This window comes from Convolutriloba macropyga, chromosome 1 (genome assembly GCF_964194025.1).
Source record: "Convolutriloba macropyga chromosome 1, txConMacr16.3, whole genome shotgun sequence".
NCBI lineage: Eukaryota > Metazoa > Xenacoelomorpha > Acoela > Convolutidae > Convolutriloba > Convolutriloba macropyga.
Genome location: NC_134468.1, coordinates 18,244,035 through 18,271,488, shown reverse-complemented (window position 1 = coordinate 18,271,488; position 27,454 = coordinate 18,244,035). Strand labels below are relative to the sequence as shown.

Below are 27,454 nucleotides of genomic sequence, written 5' to 3'. Positions count from 1 at the left end.
AAAACAAATTACAGCTAAATTTCAAAAAATTGGATAGCAATGTAATTCAGAAAAGGAAGCATAAGATTGAAAATTTGTGACCACGTATGTACCAGCTTTAATAATGATTGCATAAAAAAAGCAAATTCATACATTTTTTAGCAAAAGGCAAGCTCCAAGCAGGGAACGAAACATTATCAGTAACAGGATCAGATCATAAATCAGAAGGGTGCATGGCACTAAACATCAGGAGACAGCAATACTCACAATAGGACCAAACCAAAGAAAACGACCAAAAAATATTCAAAGACAAATTAAAGCTAAATTTTAAAAAAAGTTATATCAATTTAATTGAAAAAAAAGAAGCAGGATATCGAAAATCCGTTACCCAGCTTGTACCAGAAAATCCGTTACCCAGCTTGTACGATATGTAGGACCAAACCAAAGAAAACGACCAAAACATATTCAAAAACAAATTAAAGCTAAATTTTTAAAAAGTTATATCAATTTAAATGAAAAAAAAAGAAGCAGGATATCGAAAATCCGTTACCCAGCTTGTACCAGTATTAACGAAGATTGTATCGAAAAAAACTATTTCATACATTTTTTGAGGAATAAGCTAGTTAGAGATCGAAAAACTGAACACGCATGTACCAGATATTAAAAATAAAGATTGTATCGAAAACCGATTTCAAACATTTTTAGGAATCAGGAAATTTTAAACAGCAAACGAAACAAAATCACTAATCAGATCTGATCATAAATCAGAAGGGTGCATGGCACTATGCATCACGAGAAAACAATACTCACAAAAAGACCAAACGATACAAAACTGTCAAAAAAAAATTCAAAAAAACAAACAACAGTTCAAAATAAAGTTAAAAACGTTAGATAACAATTTAATTGAAAAAGGAAGCACGAGATCGAAAAACTCTGACCACGTATGTACCAGATACTAATAAGGATTGTATAAAAAAACGATTTCATACATTTTTTTAGGAATCAGCAGCTTCTAAACAGCAAACAAAACAAAACCAGATCATTTATCAGAGAGGTGCATGACATTAAACAGCAAGAGAAAACAATACTCACAATAGGAGCAAACCATAGAAAACGACCAAAAAACATTCAAAAACAAATTACAGCTAAATTTCAAAAAATTGGATAGCAATGTAATTCAAGTATGTACCAGCTTTAATAATGATTGCACAAAAAAAAACAAATTCATACATTTTTTAGCAAAAGGCAAGCTCCAAGCAGGGAACGAAACATTATCGGTAACCAAATCAGATCACAAATCAGAAGGGTGCATGGCACTAAACATCAGGAGACATCAATACTCACAATAGGACCAAACCAAAGAAAACGACCAAAAAATATTCAAAGACAAATTAAAGCTAAATTTTAAAAAAAGTTATATCAATTTAATTGAAAAAAAGAAGCAGGATATCGAAAATCCGTTACCCAGCTTGTACCAGAAAATCCGTTACCCAGCTTGTACCATATGTAGGACCAAACCAAAGAAAACGACCAAAACATATTCAAAGACAAATTAAAGCTAAATTTTAAAAAAAGTTATATCAATTTTATTGAAGAAAAAGAAGCAGGATATCGAAAATCTGTCACCCAGCTTGTAACAGTATTAACAAAGCTTGTATCGAAAAAAACTATTTCATACTTTTCTTGAGGAATAAGCTAGTTTTAAGCAGGAAACTAAAATTCCGAAACCAGATCGGATCATAAATCAGAAGGGTGCATGGCACTATGCGTCACGAGAAAACAATATTCCCAATACGACCAAACGATAGAAAACTATCAAAAAACATTCCAAAAACACATTACAGCTAAAATTAAAAACGTTAGGTAACATTTTAAATGAAAAAAGGAAGCACGAGATCGAAAAACTGTGACCAGCTATGTACCAGATATTAATAAGGATTGTATCGAAAAAACGATTTCATACATTTTTTAGGAATCAGCAGCTTCTAAACAGCAAAACAAAACCAGATCATTTATCAGAAAGGTGCATGACATTAAACAGCAAGAGACAACAATACTCACAATAGGACCAAACCAAAGAAAACGACCAAAAAATATTCAAGAACAAATTACAGCTAAATTTCAAAAAATTGGATAGCAATGTAATTCAGAAAAGGAAGCATAAGATTGAAAATTTGTGACCACGTATGTACCAGCTTTAATAATGATTGCATAAAAAAAGCAAATTCATACATTTTTTAGCAAAAGGCAAGCTCCAAGCAGGGAACGAAACATTATCAGTAACCAGATCAGATCATAAATCAGAAGGGTGCATGGCACTAAACATCAGGAGACAGAATTATTTAAAACGGACCAAACAATAAAAACGATCAAAAATATTCAAAAACAATTTACAGCTATATTTAAAAAAATAGATATCAATTTGATTCAGAAAAGGAAGCAAAAGATCAAAAACCTATGACCACGTATGTATCGGATATTAACGAAGATTGTATCGAAAAAAACTATTTCATACATTTTTTGAGGAATAAGCTAGTTAGAGATCGAAAAACTGAACACGCATGTACCAGATATTAAAAATAAAGATTGTATCGAAAACCGATTTCAAACATTTTTAGGAATCAGGAAATTTTAAACAGCAAACGAAACAAAATCACTAATCAGATCTGATCATAAATCAGAAGGGTGCATGGCACTATGCATCACGAGAAAACAATACTCACAAAAAGACCAAACGATACAAAACTGTCAAAAAAAATTCAAAAAAACAAACAACAGTTCAAAATAAAGTTAAAAACGTTAGATAACAATTTAATTGAAAAAGGAAGCACGAGATCGAAAAACTCTGACCACGTATGTACCAGATACTAATAAGGATTGTATAAAAAAACGATTTCATACATTTTTTTAGGAATCAGCAGCTTCTAAACAGCAAACAAAACAAAACCAGATCATTTATCAGAGAGGTGCATGACATTAAACAGCAAGAGAAAACAATACTCACAATAGGAGCAAACCATAGAAAACGACCAAAAAACATTCAAAAACAAATTACAGCTAAATTTCAAAAAATTGGATAGCAATGTAATTCAAGTATGTACCAGCTTTAATAATGATTGCACAAAAAAAAAACAAATTCATACATTTTTTAGCAAAAGGCAAGCTCCAAGCAGGGAACGAAACATTATCGGTAACCAAATCAGATCACAAATCAGAAGGGTGCATGGCACTAAACATCAGGAGACATCAATACTCACAATAGGACCAAACCAAAGAAAACGACCAAAAAATATTCAAAGACAAATTAAAGCTAAATTTTAAAAAAAGTTATATCAATTTTATTGAAAAAAAAGAAGCAGGATATCGAAAATCTGTCACCCAGCTTGTAACAGTATTAACAAAGCTTGTATCGAAAAAAACTATTTCATACTTTTCTTGAGGAATAAGCTAGTTTTAAGCAGGAAACTAAAATTCCGAAACCAGATCGGATCATAAATCAGAAGGGTGCATGGCACTATGCGTCACGAGAAAACAATATTCCCAATACGACCAAACGATAGAAAACTATCAAAAAACATTCCAAAAACACATTAGAGCTAAAATTAAAAACGTTAGGTAACATTTTAAATGAAAAAAGGAAGCACGAGATCGAAAAACTGTGACCAGCTATGTACCAGATATTAATAAGGATTGTATCGAAAAAACGATTTCATACATTTTTTAGGAATCAGCAGCTTCTAAACAGCAAAACAAAACCAGATCATTTATCAGAAAGGTGCATGACATTAAACAGCAAGAGACAACAATACTCACAATAGGACCAAACCAAAGAAAACGACCAAAAAATATTCAAGAACAAATTACAGCTAAATTTCAAAAAATTGGATAGCAATGTAATTCAGAAAAGGAAGCATAAGATTGAAAATTTGTGACCACGTATGTACCAGCTTTAATAATGATTGCATAAAAAAAGCAAATTCATACATTTTTTAGCAAAAGGCAAGCTCCAAGCAGGGAACGAAACATTATCAGTAACCAGATCAGATCATAAATCAGAAGGGTGCATGGCACTAAACATCAGGAGACAACAATACTCACAATAGGACCAAACCAAAGAAAACGACCAAAAAATATTCAAAGACAAATTAAAGCTAAATTTAAAAAAAAGTTATATCAATTTAATTGAAAAAAAAAGAAGCAGGATATCGAAAATCCGTTACCCAGGTTGTACCAGAAAATCCGTTACCCAGCTTGTACCATATGTAGGACCAAACCAAAGAAAACGACCAAAACATATTCAAAGACAAATTAAAGCTAAATTTTAAAAAAAGTTATATCAATTTAATTGAAAAAAAAAGAAGCAGGATATCGAAAATCTGTCACCCAGCTTGTAACAGTATTAACAAAGCTTGTATCGAAAAAAACTATTTCATACTTTTCTTGAGGAATAAGCTAGTTTTAAGCAGGAAACTAAAATTCCGAAACCAGATCGGATCATAAATCAGAAGGGCGCATGGCACTATGCGTCACGAGAAAACAATATTCCCAATACGACCAAACGATAGAAAACTATCAAAAAACATTCCAAAAACACATTACAGCTAAAATTAAAAGCGTTAGGTAACATTTTAAATGAAAAAAGGAAGCACGAGATCGAAAAACTGTGACCAGCTATGTACCAGATATAAGGATTGTATCGAAAAAACGATTTCATACATTTTTTAGGAATCAGCAGCTGCTAAACAGCAAAACAAAACCAGATCATTTATCAGAAAGGTGCATGACATTAAACAGCAAGAGACAACAATACTCACAATAGGACCAAACCAAAGAAAACGACCAAAAAATATTCAAAAACAAATTACAGCTAAATTTCAAAAAATTGGATAGCAATGTAATTCAGAAAAGGAAGCATAAGATTGAAAATTTGTGACCACGTATGTACCAGCTTTAATAATGATTGCATAAAAAAAGCAAATTCATACATTTTTTAGCAAAAGGCAAGCTCCAAGCAGGGAACGAAACATTATCAGTAACCAGATCAGATCATAAATCAGAAGGGTGCATGGCACTAAACATCAGGAGACAACAATACTCACAATAAGACCAAACCAAAGAAAACGACCAAAAATATTCAAAAACAAATCACAGCTAAATTTCAAAAAATTGGATAGCAATGTAATTCAGAAAAGGAAGCATAAGATCGAAAATTTGTGACCACGTATGTACCAGCTTTAATAATGATTGCATCAAAAAAACAAAATCATACACTTTTTAGCAAAAGGCAAGCTCCAAGCAGGGAACGAAACATTATCAGTAACCAGATCAGATCATATATCAGAAGGGTGCATGGCACTAAACATCAGGAGACAACAATACTCACAATAGGACCAAACCAAAGAAAACGACCAAAAAATATTCAAAAACAAATTACAGCTAAATTTCAAAAAAAAGTTATATCAATTTAATTGAAAAAAAAGAAGCAGGATATCGAAAATCCGCTACCCAGCTTGTACCAGTATTAACAAATATTATATCGAAAAAAAACTATTTCATACATTTTTTGAGGAATAAGCTAGTTTTAAGCAGGAAACTAAAATTCAGAAACCAGATCGTATCATAAATCACAAGGGTGCATGGCACTATGCGTCACGAGAAAACAATATTCCCAATACGACCAAACGATAGAAAACTATCAAAAAACATTCCAAAAACACATTGAAGCTACAATTAAAAACGTTAGATAACAATTTAAATGAAAAAAGGAAGCACGAGATCGAAAAACTGTGACCACCTATGTTTCAGATATTAATAAGGATTGTATCGAAAAAACGATTTCATACATTTTTTAGGAATTAGTAGCTTCCAAACAGCAAACAAAGCGACGAAACCAGATCACAAATCAGAAGGGTGTATGGCACTGAAAATCACGAGACATCGATATTCGCTATAGGACCAAAGTATAGAAAAAGACCAAAAAAAATTCAAAAACAAATTACAGCTAAATTTTAAAAAAGTTAAAACCGTTTAAAAAAAGAAGCACGAGATCGAAAATCTGTGACCCCGCATGTACCAGTATTAACAAAAATTGTATCGAAAAATCGATTTCGTACATTCTATCAGGAATAAGCTAGTTTTCAGCAGGAAACTAAAAAAAATCAGTATTGAGATCAGATCATAAATCAGAAGGGTGCATGGCACTATACATCACGAGACAGCAATAACCACAATAGGAGCAAATGATAGAAAACGACCCAAAAATATTCAAAAACAAATTACAGCTAAATTTAGTTATAGCAATTCATTTGAAAAAAAGAAGCACGACATTGAAAAATTTTGATTACTTATGCACCAGATATTAATGAAGATTGTATCGAAAAAAAGTTCAAACATAGAAATCACCAGGTCTTAAACAACAGGCAAAAAGAAATCAGAAACCCGATCAGAAAATAATTGACACGTGTGCATGCTACTAAGCCCCACACGAGAAAAATGTTCACACTAAGACCACACGACGGAAAACAACCAAAAAATTCTAAAACATCTAAAGCCAAATTAAAGAGTTAGATAATAGTATAAAAGAAAAACAAAAAGCACGAGATAAATTCTAACCCCGTATGCAACTACCCAATTCCCATGTGAATGAATGATTAAAAGCGGAACCACAATACGCGATAGAGGATAACTCTGAACCCAGCGGCTATATCTAATTGCAAAATTGTGAGGAAAACTGAAATAAAAAATGAACTCCTCAGACAAAAAGTTATGAAGAAAACCGATCAAAATCAGCAACCGAATCATATCAGAGCAGTTCAAGTGACTATACATAATCGGAATAAATTTTTTAAAAGGCAACACGATTAGAATAATGAAAGGACAAGAAACCTTCTAACATATTTTCCTAAGTACATAGAAATGAAACGGAAACACAATTGAAATCAGTTATCAGATCAGACCATAAATCAGAAGGTTGCACGGCACTATACTTCACGAGATGTTATTATTCAAAATAACACCACACCAAAATTATTCAGTAAAAATTTATATAGCGAAACATAAAAAGGATTTAGAAAACAGCAAGTTTTAAACAGCAAACGAAATGTAATCAGAAACCAGATAAGATTATAATTGACACGGGTGCATGCTACTAAACACCACACAAGAAAAATGTTCACAATATAATGGAAATACAAAAAGCACGAGAGGAGAGAGCAATTCTAACTACGTATGCACCAGATGATAATAAAGATTCGCATCGGAAAAAACCAAGATTTCATTTGTTTAAAAACATATTTTGAAAAAAAAACCTATCTATAAAAAGGAAACAAATCAAATCATAAATTAGAAGAGTATATGGCAAAGTACATCACGAGTAAACAATATTCACAAGAGCGTCAAACGACAGCAAAAGACCAGAAATATTCAAAAACTTATACAATTAAGAAATCAGCAAGTTTTAAACAACAAACGAAATGAAATCAGAAACCAGATCAGATTATAATTGACTCGGGTGCATGTTATTAAACCCCGCACGAAAAAAAATGTTCGCACACCACACGACGGAAAACAACCGAAAAATTTCTAAAACAGCTAAATACAAATCAAAGAGTTAGATAACAGTATAAAGGAAATATAAAAAGCACAAGCTAAAAATTCTAACCACGTATGCACCAGATGATAATAAAGATTCGCATAGGAAAAAACGAAGATTTCATTTATTTATGAAAAAAACGAACAAATTTTGAAAAGAAAACCTATCTACAAAAATACATTACGAGTAAACAATATTCACAAGAGGGCCAAACGACAGCAAAAGACCAAAAAAATATTCAAAAACAAACTACAGCTAAATTTAAGAACGTTAGCTAACAATCGAATTGAAAAAGGAAGCAATTGATAAAGGAAAAAGGAGATAGAAACTGTGACGTATTTACCAGGAATAAAAAAAACTATTTCAAGCAATTTTTTGCAATCAGCAACTTTTAAACATCAAACGAAACAAGCTACAGTAAACAGATCAGATCCTAAATCAGAAGGGTACATGCCACTAACCATCACGAGAAAATGGTTAGTGGCATTCTCACTAAGACCAAATCTCACTAAAAACAAATGTACAGCTATATTAAAGAGTTAGATAAAAGTATATTGGAAACAAGACGAAGCACGAGAGAAAAATAATCACAACGTATGCACCAGATATTAATAAAGATTCGCATCGAATAAAAACACTCAATTTCAATTATTGAAAGAATAAACAAGTCTTTAAAAGCAAACAGGTCAACATCGTAACCAGCTAAAATAACAAATCAGCAGGGTGCATTGCAGTATACATTAAGAAAAATAAAAATTAAAGACCACACAAAGGAACACGACCAAGAATTATAAAATTAAATATAAAGCTAAATTGAAAAGGTTTAGACAACTGAGTTTAATTGAAATAAAAAGAAGCATGAAGAAGAACTATTGTTACGTAGTATGCACCAGATATCAATGATAATTTAATGAAAAACATTTCATAAAATTTTAAGAATAAACAAGCTTTTAAGAAGCAATTCAATCCAATTAAATACGGGATCAGATGGCACAAATATAAATATTTTCACCGTAAACAACAGAAGTTTTACAATTTTTAGCACGGACAAGCTTGAAAAAGGAGATGATAAAAATCAGCAAAGAGAAAAGATCATAAACTAGAAGTAGCGTTTAATTGAAACCATAAAAGCACGAAAGAAAAATGTTGCGACAACGTTAGTACTAGATGAAAAACTATAAAGAAAAAACTTTCCTAAAAGTAAACAGCTTTGAAAAGCAAACGGATTCAAATCAGAAACCAGTGAGATCAAAAACAGAAACATCACGAGAACAAAATAATCAGAAACAGATCACGAGATTAAAACTTGAAACATGAGATTAACAAATCAAAACAAACGAGAAAACAGTTCAACTACTCAATTGAGATGTGGATGAAGGATTAAGGGGAAACACAATACGCGATAGAGGACAACAACCCAGATGCTAGATCTAATTGCAAAATTATGAGGAAAAGAACTGAAACAAAAAATGATCTAATGCAACTCGTCATACAAAATGTTACGAAAATCGATCAAAATCAGCAACCGGATAATATCAGAGCGGTTCATGTGACTATACATAACGGGAAAAAATTTTTAAAAAGGCAACACGATGAGAATAACGAAACGACAAGAAACCTTCCAACATTCTCCTAAGAACAAAGAGTTGAAACTGAAATACAATTGAAATCAGTAATCAGATCAGACCATAAATCAGAAGGTTGCGTGGCACTACACTTCACGAGATGTTATTAATCAAAATAACACCACACCAAAAATATTCAGTAAAAATTATCTACCGAAACATTAAAAGGATTTAGATAATAGATTAAATCAAGACAAAAGAATCATAAGTAGAATTATGACCACGTAAGAACTAGATATTAAAATATTGTTTCCAAAAAGAACCAAAAATGACTTGAAATTTTTCAGAACACGTTTAAACGAATCAAAATCAGTCCCCACATGACATCATAAATCAATAGGATGAATGGTAATACACAGTACGAGAAAAATGTTCAAACTAAGGTTACAAGAAGGAAAACGACCAAAAGCAACAAAAACAAATGAACACCTAAATTAAAAACCGGTAACCAGATCAGGTCCGAAAACAGGAAATTCCATACTGAAAAATTGTGAGAAAAACTCAGAATCAAAGGACAACATTAAAACGAAAAGAAACGATAGAGAAAATCTCACCTAAAAACTTAGACAGATATAGACAGAATACGGTGTCTGATTCGAATCAAAACCAGCATTAGAGACAAAGTTCTGACAACGTATCAAAATAACCATCAGTTTTATACAGGACTATAAAAAACTCAAAACACAAACTGGTCAAAACAAATCTCAACTGGTCAAAAACAGAAGGGTGCATTTCATTACACATCACGAAAAATTAATATTCAAACTAAGACCACACTATCTATATAACAACCAAAAAAAAACTTAAAAACAAATACATAGCAAAGAAACTAATAGAATTCAGACAAAAGTTTGAAAAGACAAATGAAATCAGTGAAAATATCAGACAATAGATCAGAAGGGTGCAGCTAAGCAACGGAAAAACTTACAAACAAATGCCACACGATGGAAAACGACTAAAATATTCAAAGAAAAACATATGTAAAGCTACACTAAAACGATTGAAATAACAGTGTTTCATCCTTATCAGACGAAGACCAAGAGAGAAAATTTTGACTACAAATGTATCAATGTACCAGATTGAATAAAAATTTCTATCGGAAAAAAACAATCCAGTTTATAACTATAAGAAATGAAGTTTTAAAAAGGAAACCGAACAAAATAAAAAAGCAGATCAGATCAAAAATCAGAAGGTTGCACGGCACTATACCTTATTAGAAAACTCTGTTCCCACTATAACCACACCATGGAAAGCGACCCAAAAATATTCAAAAACAGATGTACCTACTAAATTAGAATAGAGTTAGAAAAAAACTAATTGAAAAAAGCACGAGAAAAATTGCAGCCACAAATGGACCAGATATCGATATGGATTTATATAGGAAAAACAAATCGACTACACAGATTTTCTCAAAAATAAAAAAGCTTAAAAACAAACTGTTACAATCAAATCGCCAAACTCTCCGGTCACAAACGATCAGATGCACAAGATCTTAATAAAGATTTGGATCGTAAAAAGGCAATTTCTACATTTTATAAGAACAAGTTTGAAAAGGAGACGATAAAAAATCATTAACCAGATCAGATCATAAATCAGAAAGGTGCATGGCACTAAACATAACTTTAAAAAACATGTCACACTAGGACCAAAAGGATGGAAAACTACCAACAAATACTTAAAAACAAATGTACAAATAAACAAATTTTTTGAGGAAAAAGCAAGTTTTAAAAAGCAAACGAAACAAAATTATAAACCAGATCAGATCATAAATGGTGCATAGCAAAAAAATCACGGGAAAGAAATATTCACACTGAGACCACACAATAGAACGCGACCAAGAAACTGTCAAAAACAAATGTATAGCTATATTAAAAAGACTTAGGAGAATTCAAATGGACCCAAAAAAGCACTAGCGACATTGTGAAAACTTATGTATAAGTTAGAAATAAGTATTTGCATCTGAAAAAACGATTCCATACATTTTGGAAGAGTTAACCGTTCTAACAAGACAACTAATTAAATTCAGAAACCAGACAAGGTCAAGTGTATAAAAAGTGTATAGCACACACGAGTACAAAATCAGAATCACAACGTTAAAAAGCGAAAAAACAATAGAATTAACGAAACCATGCAAGAAAAGCAACTATAATATAAAAATGTAGACTAAGGATTAGCAGTGAAGTCTTTTTTCAGGACAGGGAGCAAAAACCTGAACACAGATGAACCAGATGTTATTGCAGAATATTGACTGAAAAAATAATGAAAACAACAAAACCAATCTAAAATATTATCTTAAACGCATTGGGAAAAAACAATTGAAATCAGTAACTAGATCATATCAAAGATCAGAATGGACTAGGTCACTATAAAAAACGGAAAAGCATTCTATTCAATGCCACACGAAAGAAAACAAATACAAAAATGCTTAGAAAGAAACAAATGTATAGCTATACGAAAAAGATTTATAGCTGAAAGAGTTTAGTTCATATCAGAAGAAGCACGGGAAAGAAAAATTGTTACTACGTTTGTACCAGATATTAATAAAGATTCGCATCGGAAAAAAGCAAAAACGATTTCATACATTTCAAAGAAAAAACAAGTCTTAAAAAGCAAACCGATCAGATTCAGTAAGTAAATGAGATCATAAACGAAAAAGGTGCACAGCACTATACATCACGAGAAATTACAATTCAAGTTAAGACCACGCAATGGAAAACAATCAAAAATTATTAAAATTCAATGAATAGCAATAGTGAAAAAATTCAGACAACAGTTTAAATTAAACCAAAAGAAGCAAGAGAGAAATGAAAAGATGGAGGCGGGGCTGATACTGGTGAAGTGGGTGTGCGTGTGTTTGTCTGGGGGGTCTAGCAAATCACACAGTTTCTCTATAGTTTCACTTAGAGACGAAGTGACAAGAATAACAAGAAATACAATCCACAACCAAATGATCATTGAACTTTCTCGAAAGCAAATTTCCTCCAAGTCGATAAAAACCTGTTATTCGCCAAGTAAAAACTCATGATTTTGATTCAGCTCAATTAGAAAGGCGTTGAGACAAAGTGACAACACAAGTGACAAAACAAAATGAATAACGGTAACAGTCAAACATCAAGAATTCAAATACTTATGAAAACAATTGGTGTTAGAAAAAATATAACCAACTAACAGAATCGCTCTCGAGCTAGGTGCGAACTGGGGCGGGAGTAAAGCACCGAAGGAGGGCGTCTAGCGCTCTCGGTTACGGGTGGAACGATGTGCAAGGGAAGGGGGATGGAGTGGGGGAAGGATGTGAAGAAGTAGAGGGGGCTCAAACTCAAATAAGTACCCCCTTCACACCACAAAAGAATGTGTCCAAAACAGTTTTGTTGAATTGCATACTTAAAACCTAGTAGGCTGAAAGGCTCTAAGAGCCCTTAACGCCCTCCGGGCGCCACCTGTTTATCCGGGTTTTGAGGATGAAAAGTCAAATGGCTCAGGCAGACAAGATCAGTTTCATCATAATTGCTACAAACTTCGTTTGAGAACAATTAGAAAAAAAAACGGAATGCGTTGACCAAACAACAGCGACAGTCAATCGAATGAAAAAAAACTTCTAGGAACAGAGTGATATCATTCGTTCTATTTCATTCTGCAAGGCCTTTTAAGAGGAAGTTCATAAGGGAGATTTTTCAACCCTAAACTTATTTTAAATCAACTAAAATTTTAAGTGCGAAAGTAAATTTATAGAGCAGGGTTGGTCACGTAAAACTAGTAACCAAAATGACTGAAAATTACTGTTCTGAAATGAAAACTAAAAAGAAGGTCGGACGACAAATCAGAAAATCCCGGACTGAAATGCATAGAGTTAGATGAAAACACCTGTCCATCATGCACACTACTATAAAATCTTGCACAGCCAAGTATTCGAAGTATTGAAGTATACGACCCCCTACTTCAACAAACAGACAAAATGGATCAAAAAAGAAAACGATCATTTTGCAAACAGATGAGGTGAAAACCAGTAGTTATATATCAGACGAACTTTGGAATAGAACACCACTGCAAGCAGACACTAGCTTTTGAAACACTAAAAAGTGAGCCTAAATCAGCCAAAAAATGTTATTTCAGCAACATTTTTTAGAAGAAGAACTGGCGTCAAAGTCCTTAAAAACATCAAAAAACCAAAAACCTACAAACATAGCCAGCAGATTGCCGGAATAGCTGCGAAGGAATAGACCTGCGTGCCATATAATAGAGATAGAAACAGATACAGATCTAAATTGAAAAAAAATCGACGCCTCTCAAAAAAACGAGTTAGAAAACATAAAGCGATAAATTAATTAAGCTAGTTAAAATTCATTCCGCAGAAGCCTCTTATTAGAGACCTTTACTGCACAAATGAGTTCCTTTGACCTTAAACAAATTCACACTGAACTTAAGTTTTAAAGAGCAAAAGTCATTTTATTGAGTGAGGTAAGTCACGTATGATCAAAATCTAATCACGCAAATAACCTAATAACTTTTGCAAAAGCGAGTGAGAAATGACGTCACGCGCGCAAATTCCGTTAGTGAGAGGAAGAAGTCATTCAGAAAATTTGATTTTTTCAGCTTTGCTGTGTGAACAAATGTAAAACGAAAAAAGAGCGTCCGACGACGAAACAAAAAAACATAGCCGAAAGAATTCCGGAAGCGATTCCAAGCATCAAAACTTCACTAACAAAACCGTAATTGCAGCGGTAGCCACTACTTTTTGTATTAAACCATTAACTCACTACAACTCCAGGTCTGCTCTAAAAATTGGTGAAACTTAAACCACTGTCACCAAGAGAAAAATGCAGCAAAAATTTATATCATTGAAAACGTTTGGTAACATCAAAAAAACCGAAAAAATTAAAGTGGTAAAAAAAACTGAGAGACCGAAAATGCTGACAAGGTTATCAATTGACTTCACATAATTCATTATTTTAATCTGAAAAAGATCGCGAAAGCAAACGGCAGAGAATAATTTTAGAAACTAAATTAAATCTTTTCAAAACAGAAAGCTCAAATTTACGAATCAGAAAACACCAATAATTACAATTCTAATCACAGCAATTAAGACAAAAAACAAAACACACTTGTTCCTTGTTGCACATATGCTAGACAACATGATTTCAAACTAATTCAAAAATTAAATTGATCATAAAAAAGACATAAGCAGCAGAAGAATATTCAAAGGCAAAAAATCTTTTAATTTAAAACCAAGGCCGGAAGAAAGTTGCAGTAAATAGTCTTAAGTGGAAATTGCCGAAAAGGCTTGCCATCAAACTCTCAGTACTGCCTTATGTTGAATGAAATCAAATGCAAACCAAAGAAATGACGAAAATCTAAGAAAAAGCTGAAATCATTCATTTTTAACAACTGAAAAAATCAATATACCGAAAACAAATGTAGGTGTCAGGAGAAAGATAGAAAGCTACTAACTTGAATGTGAAGAATATGGGCACAATGTAAGGAACACCGTAACAAAAACACATTCTTGATATTTGAAAGTTAAAAATCAATAAAAAAAATTCAAGAAAAACTAATACATTTCATTGTTCAGCTTTCAAGACATAAAAAAGATCATCCGATACAAAGATCTATTCCCCTGAGGAGACCAAAAAATAAGAAAAAGCAGAATTCATAAATACGGAAAATTGAAACACTTTGCAAAAAATTGGTCAAAAGCTTTTAATACAGCATTTATGAAAAAGTTTTAACTGTTTTTCAAAAACCTAACGCCAAAAAACGATCAAACTTTTATTGAAACGAAATTAAAGTCCCTCATACTGCAAAAAAGACTATTTCTAGCAATTACAACCAAAATACAAACAAAAAAACAGACGAAAATTGGAAAATAACTACCAAAATCGGATTAGCATATGTAAATTTTTATGAAACAAAATTACATCGAGGTGGAAAGAAGGGTTGAGTATATGAAATATCAGAGAAAAGTTGCCACATTAACTGATTTTTGACAAAAAGACGGTTAAAAGATTCAAAAATGAAGAAATTAATAGAAAAGAGCCAAGAATTAACTATAAAATCAAGAAATATGTGACAATTTTCAACTTGAAACGCATTTTCAGGCTCTGCAAACAATTTGAAATCAATTTCCGAGTTTGACATTTCAATATAGTATCTAATAAACTTTATTTCTATAAGAAAACAAATTAAAAGCAAAACAAATGGCCCACTTAGTCCAAAAAACGGCTGAAAACGGTTATCTATATGTGCCATTCAGTCAAAAACTACTTTTCAAAGTCAAAAAGTCATTCACTAAACGAAACGCATGATCAAAAACCTTCTCTCGCTTAGCGAAAATTTGTTCACCGAGACAGCTTTTCTCACTTTCGCTTTTAGGTCAAAATGCCGCGTGAACAAATCTACTTCCTGTAAAAAAAAGACCGGGAGAAATCCAATACTCCTCTTCGAGTCGTAAAAACCAAGAGCACCGCAATATAGCTTCGCTCAGCTTACAGCTTCGCAGCTATAAAAATAGAAATTATTCACTCAGGAAGATGTACAATTATGAACATACCCGGCAGATTGCTGGAAAATAGCCGCCGTTGATTCCAATAAGCATGATTGGGATTGAAATAACAGAAGATATTGAAAAAAAAGAATTTTGTACAAAAACATTTTTTTAAGTCCGATTTAATTTGATGGCATTTCGTAGTTGAACATACTTCTGTTTCTTAGAGAGAGGCTACAGGGGCTACTATCAATAACAATAAGCATTAGAGATGGTAAATAAGACTTATAGGAACGACGTTCAAATAGCGGGCATCTAAAATTGGGCTTTATGGGTTTATCCCGTTTCTATTTCTGACTTCAATTTTTATACTGACTCTGTTCATTTTGAATTGCTTTGCTGAGCAGCTGATGTTCAAATTCACTTTTAGCAGAATGAGAGAAGAGAGAAACTAGCCTAGAGAAGTCAAAAAGATTTCACGCAAAATGTTGAAAAGGCGGCAAAATGAGGTAAAGCGAAACATTTTTTTATTCGACGAAGTAAAAAAAAATAGGAGCGCTATAATAGCCGGCTGAGAAGATGAGGGCGGCTATTAAACATAACCGATTAACGTTGACCAATGAGAGCTGTAATCTAATACTGCTTTTTTCGGCCGGGGGAGGGGGTAAGTAAATTCACTAAGGGGAGGCTTAAATGACGTCATTAGAGGTTACATACCACTATAGCCACTAAAAAAAGTAAAATGAAAAAGTACACCAATTTCGGCGAACTTTTAATTTGACTTTTAGCAATGAACTGCCTCCACTTGCTTTCAGCTGTCGACACTTGTTAACGAGAGAGGAACGTAAATAACGCAAAACAAAATAATCAAGTGCGCAAAAGTCACTCGAAAAGTCAAAACGGTCAAGCAAAAAATTTGCATAAAAAGAGCAACACGTTCACAATAATTGCTTAAAGCTTCGTTCTAGAGTTATTAAAAACAGTAAGCAACAAAGTATGAAAAAGAACAGGAAAAAAGCAGAGCTGAAAACTTCATTTTTTTTAAAACGACTTATCGACAATTTACTAACAAAATATACATAATCGTAAAACAACCTCAAAGCCCTCAAAATAGCCAAAAATGACCGAATCATAAAATGAAAGCGTAAACAAAAGAAAATTTTCATAAAAATTCTAGAATTACTGCATGGAAAGAAAATTAAAACATTAACACGATACCTGTCAATACAGCAAATGAATGATAGTAAACGCAGTTCAACTTTAAAGATTCTTTAAAATTTTTGGAAATAAATGGCTCTAAAGTCAGATGCTATCAAATTTAAAACTATTACATTTATGCTATATTAGATCATATGTATCACCACTTAAAAGCAATTGTGACAAAATTAAGCAAAAATTTTAAAACAGTAGACAATTATCCGTACCGTTTTATGTTGAGGTATTAAGAGGAACTGGTCCCATTTGGGTACGGAATTGTAGGTTCCAAAAGCTTCCAATGTGCGTTAAAATATTCAAATGCACTCACAGAAAATAATGCTGATTCTTAAATGAATTTGTTTCCTCATTTCTTATGTAAATTATATTTGGACTTTTTACATTTACATCCATATCTCACCTTTGGATATATCAAGAATGAGAGGATGACTGGGATATGAAATTGAGTCAGTTTGAAGATTAGTGGAGACATTAGGACAAAAGGTAAACATTTCTGGCTTGAGCTGTGGTTGGCGCACTGAACATAGATATCTCACAACGTCAAACATCCGGTGCAGGATCTAAACAACACCAAAGCCAATTTAGATCACACAGAATGACTACAAAATAGAATGATGAAAGTTGGCAATACTGATAACAACTCAAATTTATCAACATAGCTGACAGATTGCAGTCGCAATAGCTTCGTAGATCTGATGTATCAAAAAGATAGTAAAAGAAACAGAGCAAAAAAGAAACTTCATTCTATTAAATGCCGAGATGTTATATTTTCATTAAGAATCTGTTTAACGTATTGCTGCTTCTATTAACTGCCCTTAAAAACCCTTCAGTTAGAGAGAGTGACATGCACTCATTTGACCTTATCTCTTTGAATTAAAGTAAAGAAAAGTCAATTTCAGAGCGAGAAAGTCATTTTTGAGAGTGAGGTAAGTCGTGTGACCAAAAATTTAATCAAGCCCATGAACAACAAGAAAGGACTCTCCACTAAGAGTGAAATACGGTGTCACGCACGCAATTCAGTTGAAATTGCACGAACGAATGGACAAAAAGAAGATTTGAAGTGATGATTGTGACGTCATATAGTCGTAACAAAAATCTAGTTACCCAAACAAAAAAAAACATAGCCGGAAACATTCCGGAACCGACTCGAAGTAGAAAAGTTACCATCCTCAATGATCCAATGCACATTTTACAAAATTATACTAAGTATTTGGAAACAAAAACGCAAAAAATATTATGAGAAAACAAACTGACAAAAGCTGATATACAATCTGATAAATTATTTTTAGTTGCGACTCGAAACAACTGCTGGTGAAAGATCCTGTAACACAGTTAAATTGCAACAAAATGATAAGAATTGATAGAATATCTCAAAAAATAGGTAAATAAAGAGAAACTCGAGAAAAGGAAAGAGATGATGACGGAAAAAACAAAAGAAAAATCCTTTAAAAAAAACTAGAAAAGCTATATACAATTTCTGAATAAATAATCCAAAAAGACTGTTAACCACATTCTCTTGTACATCAGTCACCCACCCAATATTTAACAACAACTAAAATAAGTAAAGATCAACAAACAACGCAAAAATTAGAAAAATATTTAAATTATTTATATGAAGACAGCCCTGTTTATTTTTTCGCAACAATTATTTTGTAGCCAATTTTCCTCAAAAACATTTAAGGTGTTAACAGCAACCTGAAATACCACGCAAACAAGGAAATTCAAAACTCCGCAAACGCTATAAAAAATTGAAGAATACAAAATTGATAGAAAAGCTGGAAACAGGCAAAAAAGTAAAAAAAAAACTGGAAATTGAATCTAGAAGTGTTTTATCATCTTCACATGGTCAAAAATTCTTCTAAACACCACTTATGCAGATAATTTAGAGAAAAGCATCTGATTGAATAAAACTGACTTAAAACTAAAAAAGCGCCCTGAAAGAACCCAAACATAAAACCCACGCAAAAAATTTTGCTCGCTCTCTCACAAAAACGCCATGAACAGAAAACCACTCTCTGCTCTGCTCTTCGATTCGTTCAGCTGTATGGCGTAAACACTGTTTTCTGACTCGGCTTTTGCATCCTGTTTAAAAACACTCCAAAAAATTGTCGACCAAAAGATAAATTTAAACATTAATTTAGCAATCATTGCTCAAAACATTACTCAGTCTAACTTCAGTGAAAAGAGATACAGAGATACAAGAAATTAAAAGTTTAAAAAAAGTCAAAATATTAAAAATACAATATCAAAATTGCAATTAAGAAACAAATTATCATTAAATAACAATTACTAAACGTCAAAAAATTTATTAGTTTTTATTAAAGGGAAATTAAACTAGTTGCTGAGCACGTAAAGGCCTCTTCTAATATTAAGGACCAGAAACATAAAAACAAAGAAAAATTGAACAGCAACCGCAAAAAAAAACAAATTAGTGTGTACAATTTCATGAAACAAGAAGACTCCACGTTATTAGAGATGTTTAAAGCACAAAATTCCAAACGAACGTTGCCATACACTGATTTTTAGATCTAAACCGGAAAGTAAAAAAAATGAAAAAATCTTACATTTGAGAAACATGTGCCCATTTTACACTTCAGATGAATTCTAAGGCTCTGCAAAACTCTGTGGTATCAATTTTAAAAACTTAATTTTAATTCAGCATTGAACAACAACTATTAAAAATAAATTGCGAGAATATTAAAATAAAAAGGGTCAAATGAACGAAAAAACGGTTGAAAACGGCTATCTATATGAGCCGTTATCTCATAAACAATTTCAATGTCACAAAGTCATTCACTGACCGCAGCGCATGATCAAAAAACTCCTCACCTATCAAAAATTGGTGCAACCTTTTCATGACAGCTTTTCACACTTCCGCTTTAAGGTCCAAAATCTTAAAAAACAACAAAACAGCAAAACATAGCCGGAAGAAGTCCTGAAACGACTCAAGTAGAAAACTGACTAACACGAATGACCTTAAGCAAATCGTAACACAGCATTTTGAAACAAAAACTCTACAAAACAGGTAGTTTGCAACAAAATATTAACAATTTACAGACAAACTCATAAAATGGGTTCATAAAGAGAAAACCGAGAACTAAAAGCAAAGATGACGTACAAAACGAAAAAGTAGCATTCTACAAAAAAGGGTCTAAAAATGCTATATTCAATTTCCAATCCATTAATCTGGGAAAAGGCTCATCACATTTTTTCCTAAATCAATCAGCCACCCAACATATGACGGAGAAGTAATGAACAACAATTAAAACAAGAAAAGAACAGAAATTTGAAAAAACTACTGGTCAAAGAACGTGACACAGGTACTTTGCAACAAAACAATAAAATATTAACAATTGGCAGACAATCTCAAAAAATGGGTTCATAATGAGAAAGTCGAGAAAGGGAAAGATATGATCACAGAAAACAAAAAACTCAAAATCTCTAGAACTGCTAAATACATTTTCGGAATAAATAATCCGAAAAACTGTTCACCAAATTCTCTTGTACATCAGTCACCCACCCAATATTTGGCAAAAAGTAATTAACAACAACTAAAATAAGAAATCAGTGCCCTGTTTAGCTTTAAACTCTTAACAATTAGTCAGCGAAAATATTTTATACCGCCTTCTGCAAGATGAGTCACTCATCCAAAACGCAGGAGAGAAATATCGAACGACTATTGGAGACCGCCAAGGATAAAAAACCTAAAAATTGCGTAGTTTATTTTAGAAAACGACCCATGTCTAAACTTGCCTCATAGTTGCAACACCAATAGAATAACTTCACTCGAGAGAAATAACCGCGAGACAATCACAAAATATAGCCAAAGAAGAAAACAACTTATAAACATCGGCAAGCAGTTGCTCGCGATAAAGCCAATTTTCCTCAAACATTTAAAATATCAATCAAAATGACCACGCAAACAACGAACTTCAATAGCAGAAAAGCTTTAAACAGGCAAAACGATTAAAAAAACAAACATCGCTGGAAATTTATTTGAGAAGTGTTTTATTATCTTTACATGGTCAAAAAATCTTCCATACCTACAACTAGCGTCGATAATTCATAAAACCATCTAATTGAACAAGATTGAGTTAAAACAAAAAAATGAACGAAAAGAACCGGCACGTGATCGAAAAATTTTGATCGCTTAGCAAAAACTTTCTCACACCTTTTCTCGCTGTCTCGCAAAAAACGCCATAAACAAAATCACTCTCTTTTCTCTGATCTTCGATTCGTTCAGCCGTATGGCCTAAACACTTCGTTCTGATTCGGCCTTTACATCCTTTTTGAAATACATTCCAAAAAATTATCGATCAAAAACTAAGTACAACAATTAAATTAGCAAACATGGCTTAAAAACATTACACGGTCTAACTTCTGTTTAAATAAAGAAGTAAAAAGAGATTACAGAGATACGAGCAATTAAAACAATTTGAAAATAATAAAATTAAACAAAAAATTAAAATTGTAACGTAGAAACAAATTATAATTAAATTTCAAACACAAAACTTCAAAAATTATGTAAAATTTTATTAACGGAAAAATAAACTACTGACAGAGCACAGAGAGGCCTCTCCTAATAATTAGGACGGGAAACAAAAAAAAGAAAAATCCACAAGGACAAAAACGGCAAAAAAACTACCTAGTGTGTGTACAATTTCATAAAACAAAAAACCTCACGTTCAAAGAATGTTTTAATGCACAAAATGCCAAACGAGCGTTGGCATATACAATATTTTTTTGGATCCAGAAAGTAAGAAATTAAAAAATCAAAAATTAATCATAAATTTGAGAAAACTGTGCCCATTTTACACTAGAAAAGAATTCTAAGGCTCTGCAACACTCTGTGGTATCAAATTCAGAAACATACATTATTTCTCAACTATTTCTACAAAACAACTTACAAAAACAAATTAAAAACGAAAAAAAATGAGCCAAATGGACAGGAAAAACGGTTGAAAACGGCTATCTATATGATGAGTTCTCTCAAAAACACTTTTCAAGCTCAGAGTCATTCACTGAACGCAACGCATGATCAAAAAACCTCATTCGCTGAGCAAAAATTTGTGCACAGCTTTTTATGACAGCTTTTCACACTTTCGCTTTAAGGTCCAACATCCGCATGAAAACTACCTCTTGTGAAAAATAACATGACAGCCGGAAAAATTTCGGCAAAAATTTGAACCAAAAAATTGACCAACCTCAATGACCAGAAATGACCAGAAAATGACCAAACTCAAAATTAAGCCACAGGATGTTCACAGAAAAGTTTCTTCTAATAAATAGAATCAGAAACAAACCCACAACAAAACAAAAATTGGACAAAAAACGCAAAAACAGATTAGCATGTGTACAAATTTATAAAACAAAAGAAGAGCTCACATTCAAAAGAATTGATCACTGCACGAATTGCCAAACGTTGCCAAAAATTGATTTGTCAGAAGAAAAATGCTCTCAAAGGTTCAAAAATGAAATAAAAAATCCAACAATTAACTAAAAAATCGACAAATATACGCCCAATTTAATTTTACACTACAAACGAATTATTAGGGTCTGCAAAACTTTGTTGTATCTGAAAAAGTTCAGAAAATTACATACTTATGCAGCATCGATCAAAAACTATTTCTACGAAATACCAAATTACCAGAAAAAAAATTGAGCCAAATGAAGAAAAAACGGCTAATACGGATATCTATATGGGCGCTCTCTCAAACATTTATCGAAGCTAAAAAGTCATTCACTGAACACAGCTTAAAAATCAGTTGACCATGACACCTTTAATAACTTTCTCAAAATGCCGTATGAACAAAACTACTTCCTGTAAAAAACAAAAAAAGACCCATAGAGAACCAATACTCCTCTTCGAGTCGTAAAAAGTCCGATAGAATACCAATAATCTTTAACGGTTAAAAACCAAGAAGACGCCAATAATAGCCTCAGCCAACGCTTTGCGGCTATCAAAAAACATAAACCGACTAATTTCGGAGGAATTGCTCTCGAACGACAGGCGGGTGGAAAAAGATTGATCTGAAACATTGATCTCTCAATCCCTACCGAGCAGAACTGCCCACTCGGCTATCAGGCCCTTCCTTTTGCTAGGCTGCAACTGATTTTATATTAGTCTTAAGCTTTACTTCGGCGTGAGAGCAATAGAGATAACTCAAAAATGAAGAACGAAAGCTCGAAAAAATTACTTAAGTCAAAGAATGTTCTAGAAGAAAAGCGCAGAAACGGTCAAGCGAAAAAAGACCAACACGTTTACAATAATTGTTACGAGCTTCGTTAAAGAGCAATTAAAAACGTACCTTTCCACAGGGCGTTACGTAGTTGACGGTGTCTTTCCCTGTTACACTATTTTTCTTCACATTGCGAGTAAAACCGTGCATTCTCAGGGGAATTTGAAGAAAGGAGACCTGAAAAAGATGCATTTTCGATATTCAGATTGGATAAAAGAATATTTGCTCAGATCCTAACGATAGTAGCGGTCTTAAATAACGAGATAAATTTTATGTAATTTCATAAATCCAGAACGGATATCGAATAGAATTGTCAAGCTGAAGCGCATAACATTTTTCATTGTTCTACATCTAAAAAGGTCCAAGTTTTCACGGTTCTCAAGATGAAATATAGAGAAAAGCCAAAACCGGTTTTTATTCAGAACAACGGTTTTATTCAAAAAATGCGAAGTGGAACAAAGCGCTTATTAGCCATATTTTCTTCTGTAATCAAAATTTTCTCTTTTTCAAAGCTAGGAAAGCCAATTTTCTAACGTCGTGCCATATGTTGGCGATAAAAAATTTTCCGCCTTTTTGCAATTTCCCGCAAAAGGTCGTTTTTTACAAGTATCTCAAAACCCAGCGCTCAAAGGACCAAACGTCTTTTTTTTTATCAGAGTGAAGATACTTCGAAAATACCATCATTTTTGGACCGAAAAATTAGGGAGGAGAATAAATATAACTTATAATTTTTTGCCAGTTTACTTCCCCCATCTTAGTTATTTCCCTTTTTGAAAAGGGGCCAAGCCAGCTGTTTACCGAAGCAAATAATTCAAAATTTTTGCTGTCCCCTACATAGCATAAAACTTTTGTCAATTAAAAAATCTCAAATATTACAAGAATTAACATAACCGAATAATATCGGGTGAATTGCTCTCAAACGACCGCCGAGCGGTTAGCTTCGCCAGTAGCTAGCCACGGTTTAGTGAGGATAGCTTTTGATTAATTGAAGGGGCGTAAGGTGAGCAAAGCGGGGTGCACCACAGCGGGGGTGCAAAAGTGGATTGGGGGACTGATATGGGGGCGGTGGGTGGGTGGGGGTTTGGGAAGCGCCCTTCACACCATTAGTATAAGTCTCCAAAACAGTTTCTGTTAATCGCATACTTGAAAATTAGTGGGAAGAACGGCTCTAAGAGAACTTTATGCAACCTGGCATCTTAATGCCCGCTGGGCGCTAACTGTTTGACGTTTTTTTTAGGACGAAAAGTCAAAAGCGTTAGACAAAAAACGGTCAAGCAAAAATCGCATAAAAAACCGACAGAACTAATAAAATTGATACAAACTTCGTTTGAGAGCAATTAACAAAGAGCGACGGTGGTAAAAGTCGTCACAGTTTTCCCGGATTTTTTAAGAATATCATTTTTCTCTTAAATTTTCTTAAACTAAATAACAGTTTTCCTTACCGAACCAGCGTGACCATCGACATTACCATGACTACCGGCTAAACGTCTATGGGGTAAAAAATCTGACAAAAATGCAAGTTTCAAACATTTACTTCAGATTATTTTCAATTAGATAACATAAAAATTGTTATGAAATCCCTCAAAACACCTAGGGTGTGCTCATATACTGGAAAACACATCAGGCAGATTGCCGAAACGGCTGCGAAAGAAAAGACTTGCGTCCCGGATATTGGAGAGAGAAACAGATACAGATAAGTTGAAAAAAATCGACGCAGCTCAACAAGCTAGATAAAAACAAAATTAGCGATAAATTAATAAAGCTTGTTAAAATTCATTCCGCAGAAGCCTTATACTAGGGAACTTTACTGTACATAAAGTTCCTTTGACCTTTTACTAATTCAAATTAAACTAAGTTTTAAAGTGCAAGAGTCATTTTATGGAGTGAGGTAGTAAATCACGTATGATCAAAATCAAATCGCGCAAATGAACTTAAAATCTTTGCTAAAAATTCCGGAAACGACTCGAAGTAGAAAAGTGACTATCTTCACTGACCTAATGCATATTCCACATAATTATACAAAGCAACTTGAATCATCAGAAAAAAAATGAGAAAATTATCTGACAAAACTGATACACAACCTGATTTAACTTTAGTGGCAACAATAGAAAAAACTATTGGTAAAGGAACTTGTTATACAAATAGTTTGCAACCAAATATTAACAATTGACAGACAACCCGATAAAAAGGGTTTTATCGAAATATACTCGAGAGGCGATAATAACGTACAAAACCTTAAAGTAACCTAAAGTAAAATTCTAAAAACTATGCAGACGGTAAATGCAATTTCCGAACCATTAGTAGGAGAAAAGATTTATTACATTCCTTCGTACATCAACCACCCAAACCAAATTTGACAGAACTAATAAACAACAGTTATAACAAACAATTAAATTAAAATTAGAATTTTTTTAAGATTTAATCAAGTGATACGTGCCCTGTTTAGCTTTCACAATTCTTCCCAACCACTAATCGGCAAATAATTTAGATAGTTTTTTCCAGATCAGTCACTCATCCAAAACGAGGTAGCGAAAAATCAAATGAATGTTAAAAACTGCTAAGAACAAAAAACTGAAGAAAAAGTTAAGAAATTTATGTCTGAGAAAATTGCCTTGAAGTGTCAATTCATAGTAGCAACACCTAAAAAGTAACTCAAAACTTAGAATATCCTGGGAAAAAGGAGCAGTAAGCGTAAGGTCAGAAGAAAGTCAAAAACCAAAAAAAAACAAATCGGCAAAAATTTGCTCGAATTTAGCCAACATTGCTCAAAATTTTTTAAAAAAACGATCACAAGGAACGACCACCAAAACTGCAAAAACAACTAGTTTGAACTTTAAAACTCCACACAAAGCTTAAAAAAATTCTTGAAGAATACAAAAGATGCTAGAAAAATAGGCAAAATGGTAAAAGTAGATGAAGATTGAATCTTAATTTGTAATATTTGATTCAGATGGTCAAAAGTGCTTCCAAACACACTACTACTAGATGAGATAAGTGTGAGAAGCACATTTGATAGAAAAGTTGAACTAAAACTGAAAAACTGTTTCAAAAAAGCCGCAAGTGATCAAATAACTTCCTCTTAGCAATTTCTTTTTCAAAACTACTTTTCTCGCCTTTAATATATGCAATTTTTTTCAGTGATACGAACAAAAAATCACTCTCTCGTCTCTGCTTTTCAATAAACTCAGCCGTTTGACCTAAACTCAATTTTCACATTTGGCATTGACTTTAAAATTCTGTTTTAAATACACTCCAAAAAAGTTATCGACCCAAAATTAGGTACATACATTTATTTACCAATCATGGTTCAAAACCATTTCACAGCCATGCTTCTGTTGGAAAAAAAAATTGAAAAAGTTAGAGATTCGCAAAACTAAAATACTTGGCAATATAAGAAATTAAACACCTGGTTTTGCACAGAAACACTTTTCTAACTAAAACAAAAAAATTGGACAAGAAACGCAAGAAATGGATTAGTATGTGTGCAATTTGATAAAACAAAAATGAAGTCACGTTCAAAAGAGTTGTTCAATACACGAATTGCCAATCGAACGTGGCTAAATACATCCAATTTTACATTGGATGTATATGTAAAAATGCGCTCGAAACAGCAAGAAATCAAGGAAAATTCCAAAAATTCACTTTAAAATAGAGATATATGAGCCCATTTTACACTTGAAAAGTATTATTAGGCTCTGCAAAACTTTGTTGCATCAATTTCATAAGGTTACATATTAATGCAGCATCGATCAAAAACAATTCTACAAAAAAACCAAAATACAAATAGACAAAAAACGGCTAAAAACGGTTATCTATATGCGCCGTTCTCTCAAGAACATTTTTGAATGACTTCAAGTCAATTAGTCATTCACTGAACCCGGCGCATGATCAAAAAAACTTCTCTCGCTTAGCGAAAATCTGTTTACCATGACACTTTCTCACTTTTGCCTTTAGGTCAAAACGCGGCTCAATAACTGACCGGATAAAAATTGTCACGAAAAAACTTAAGATATTTTTAGCGCTACCTAATTAACTCTTGGACCCAAAAAACTGTCGGAAAGCATAAGGCAGGAATTGATCTTAGAAAATTGCTTTCCTCAAAAATCGCTTTTCCCAAAAATTAATCCTCAACTGAAATTAGGAGGATTTAAGAGCACGCCAAGCATTTTTTGGCGTCGCAGCACTTGGAAATTAGGCTTGAAGAAAATTATATACATTTATTTTTTTGCTGAGATAGCCAAAAAAATGAAAGCAAATACTGCAAAATATGCATAATCTTGAAAAAACAATACAAACAGAGTAACATTCAACAAAACAAAAATTACTT

The 27,454-nt window shown here is 32.8% G+C and overlaps 1 protein-coding gene across 2 annotated transcripts in view; it reads right to left on the bottom strand.

Moving 5' to 3' along the window:
- The window catches only part of LOC142336012 (histone-lysine N-methyltransferase SETDB2-like), an 87,422-nt gene that overhangs the window by 43,548 nt on the left and 16,420 nt on the right, over positions 1-27,454 (bottom strand). The window contains exons 3-4 of one of the 2 annotated variants that reach the window (XM_075384475.1): positions 23,197-23,304; positions 17,289-17,448 (exon numbers count right to left, since the gene is read on the bottom strand). In XM_075384475.1, the coding sequence (XP_075240590.1) occupies positions 17,289-17,448; positions 23,197-23,304 (268 nt within the window). The remainder of the gene's footprint in view (positions 1-17,288; positions 17,449-23,196; positions 23,305-27,454) is intronic. The other variant, XM_075384484.1, reaches the window with a different exon arrangement.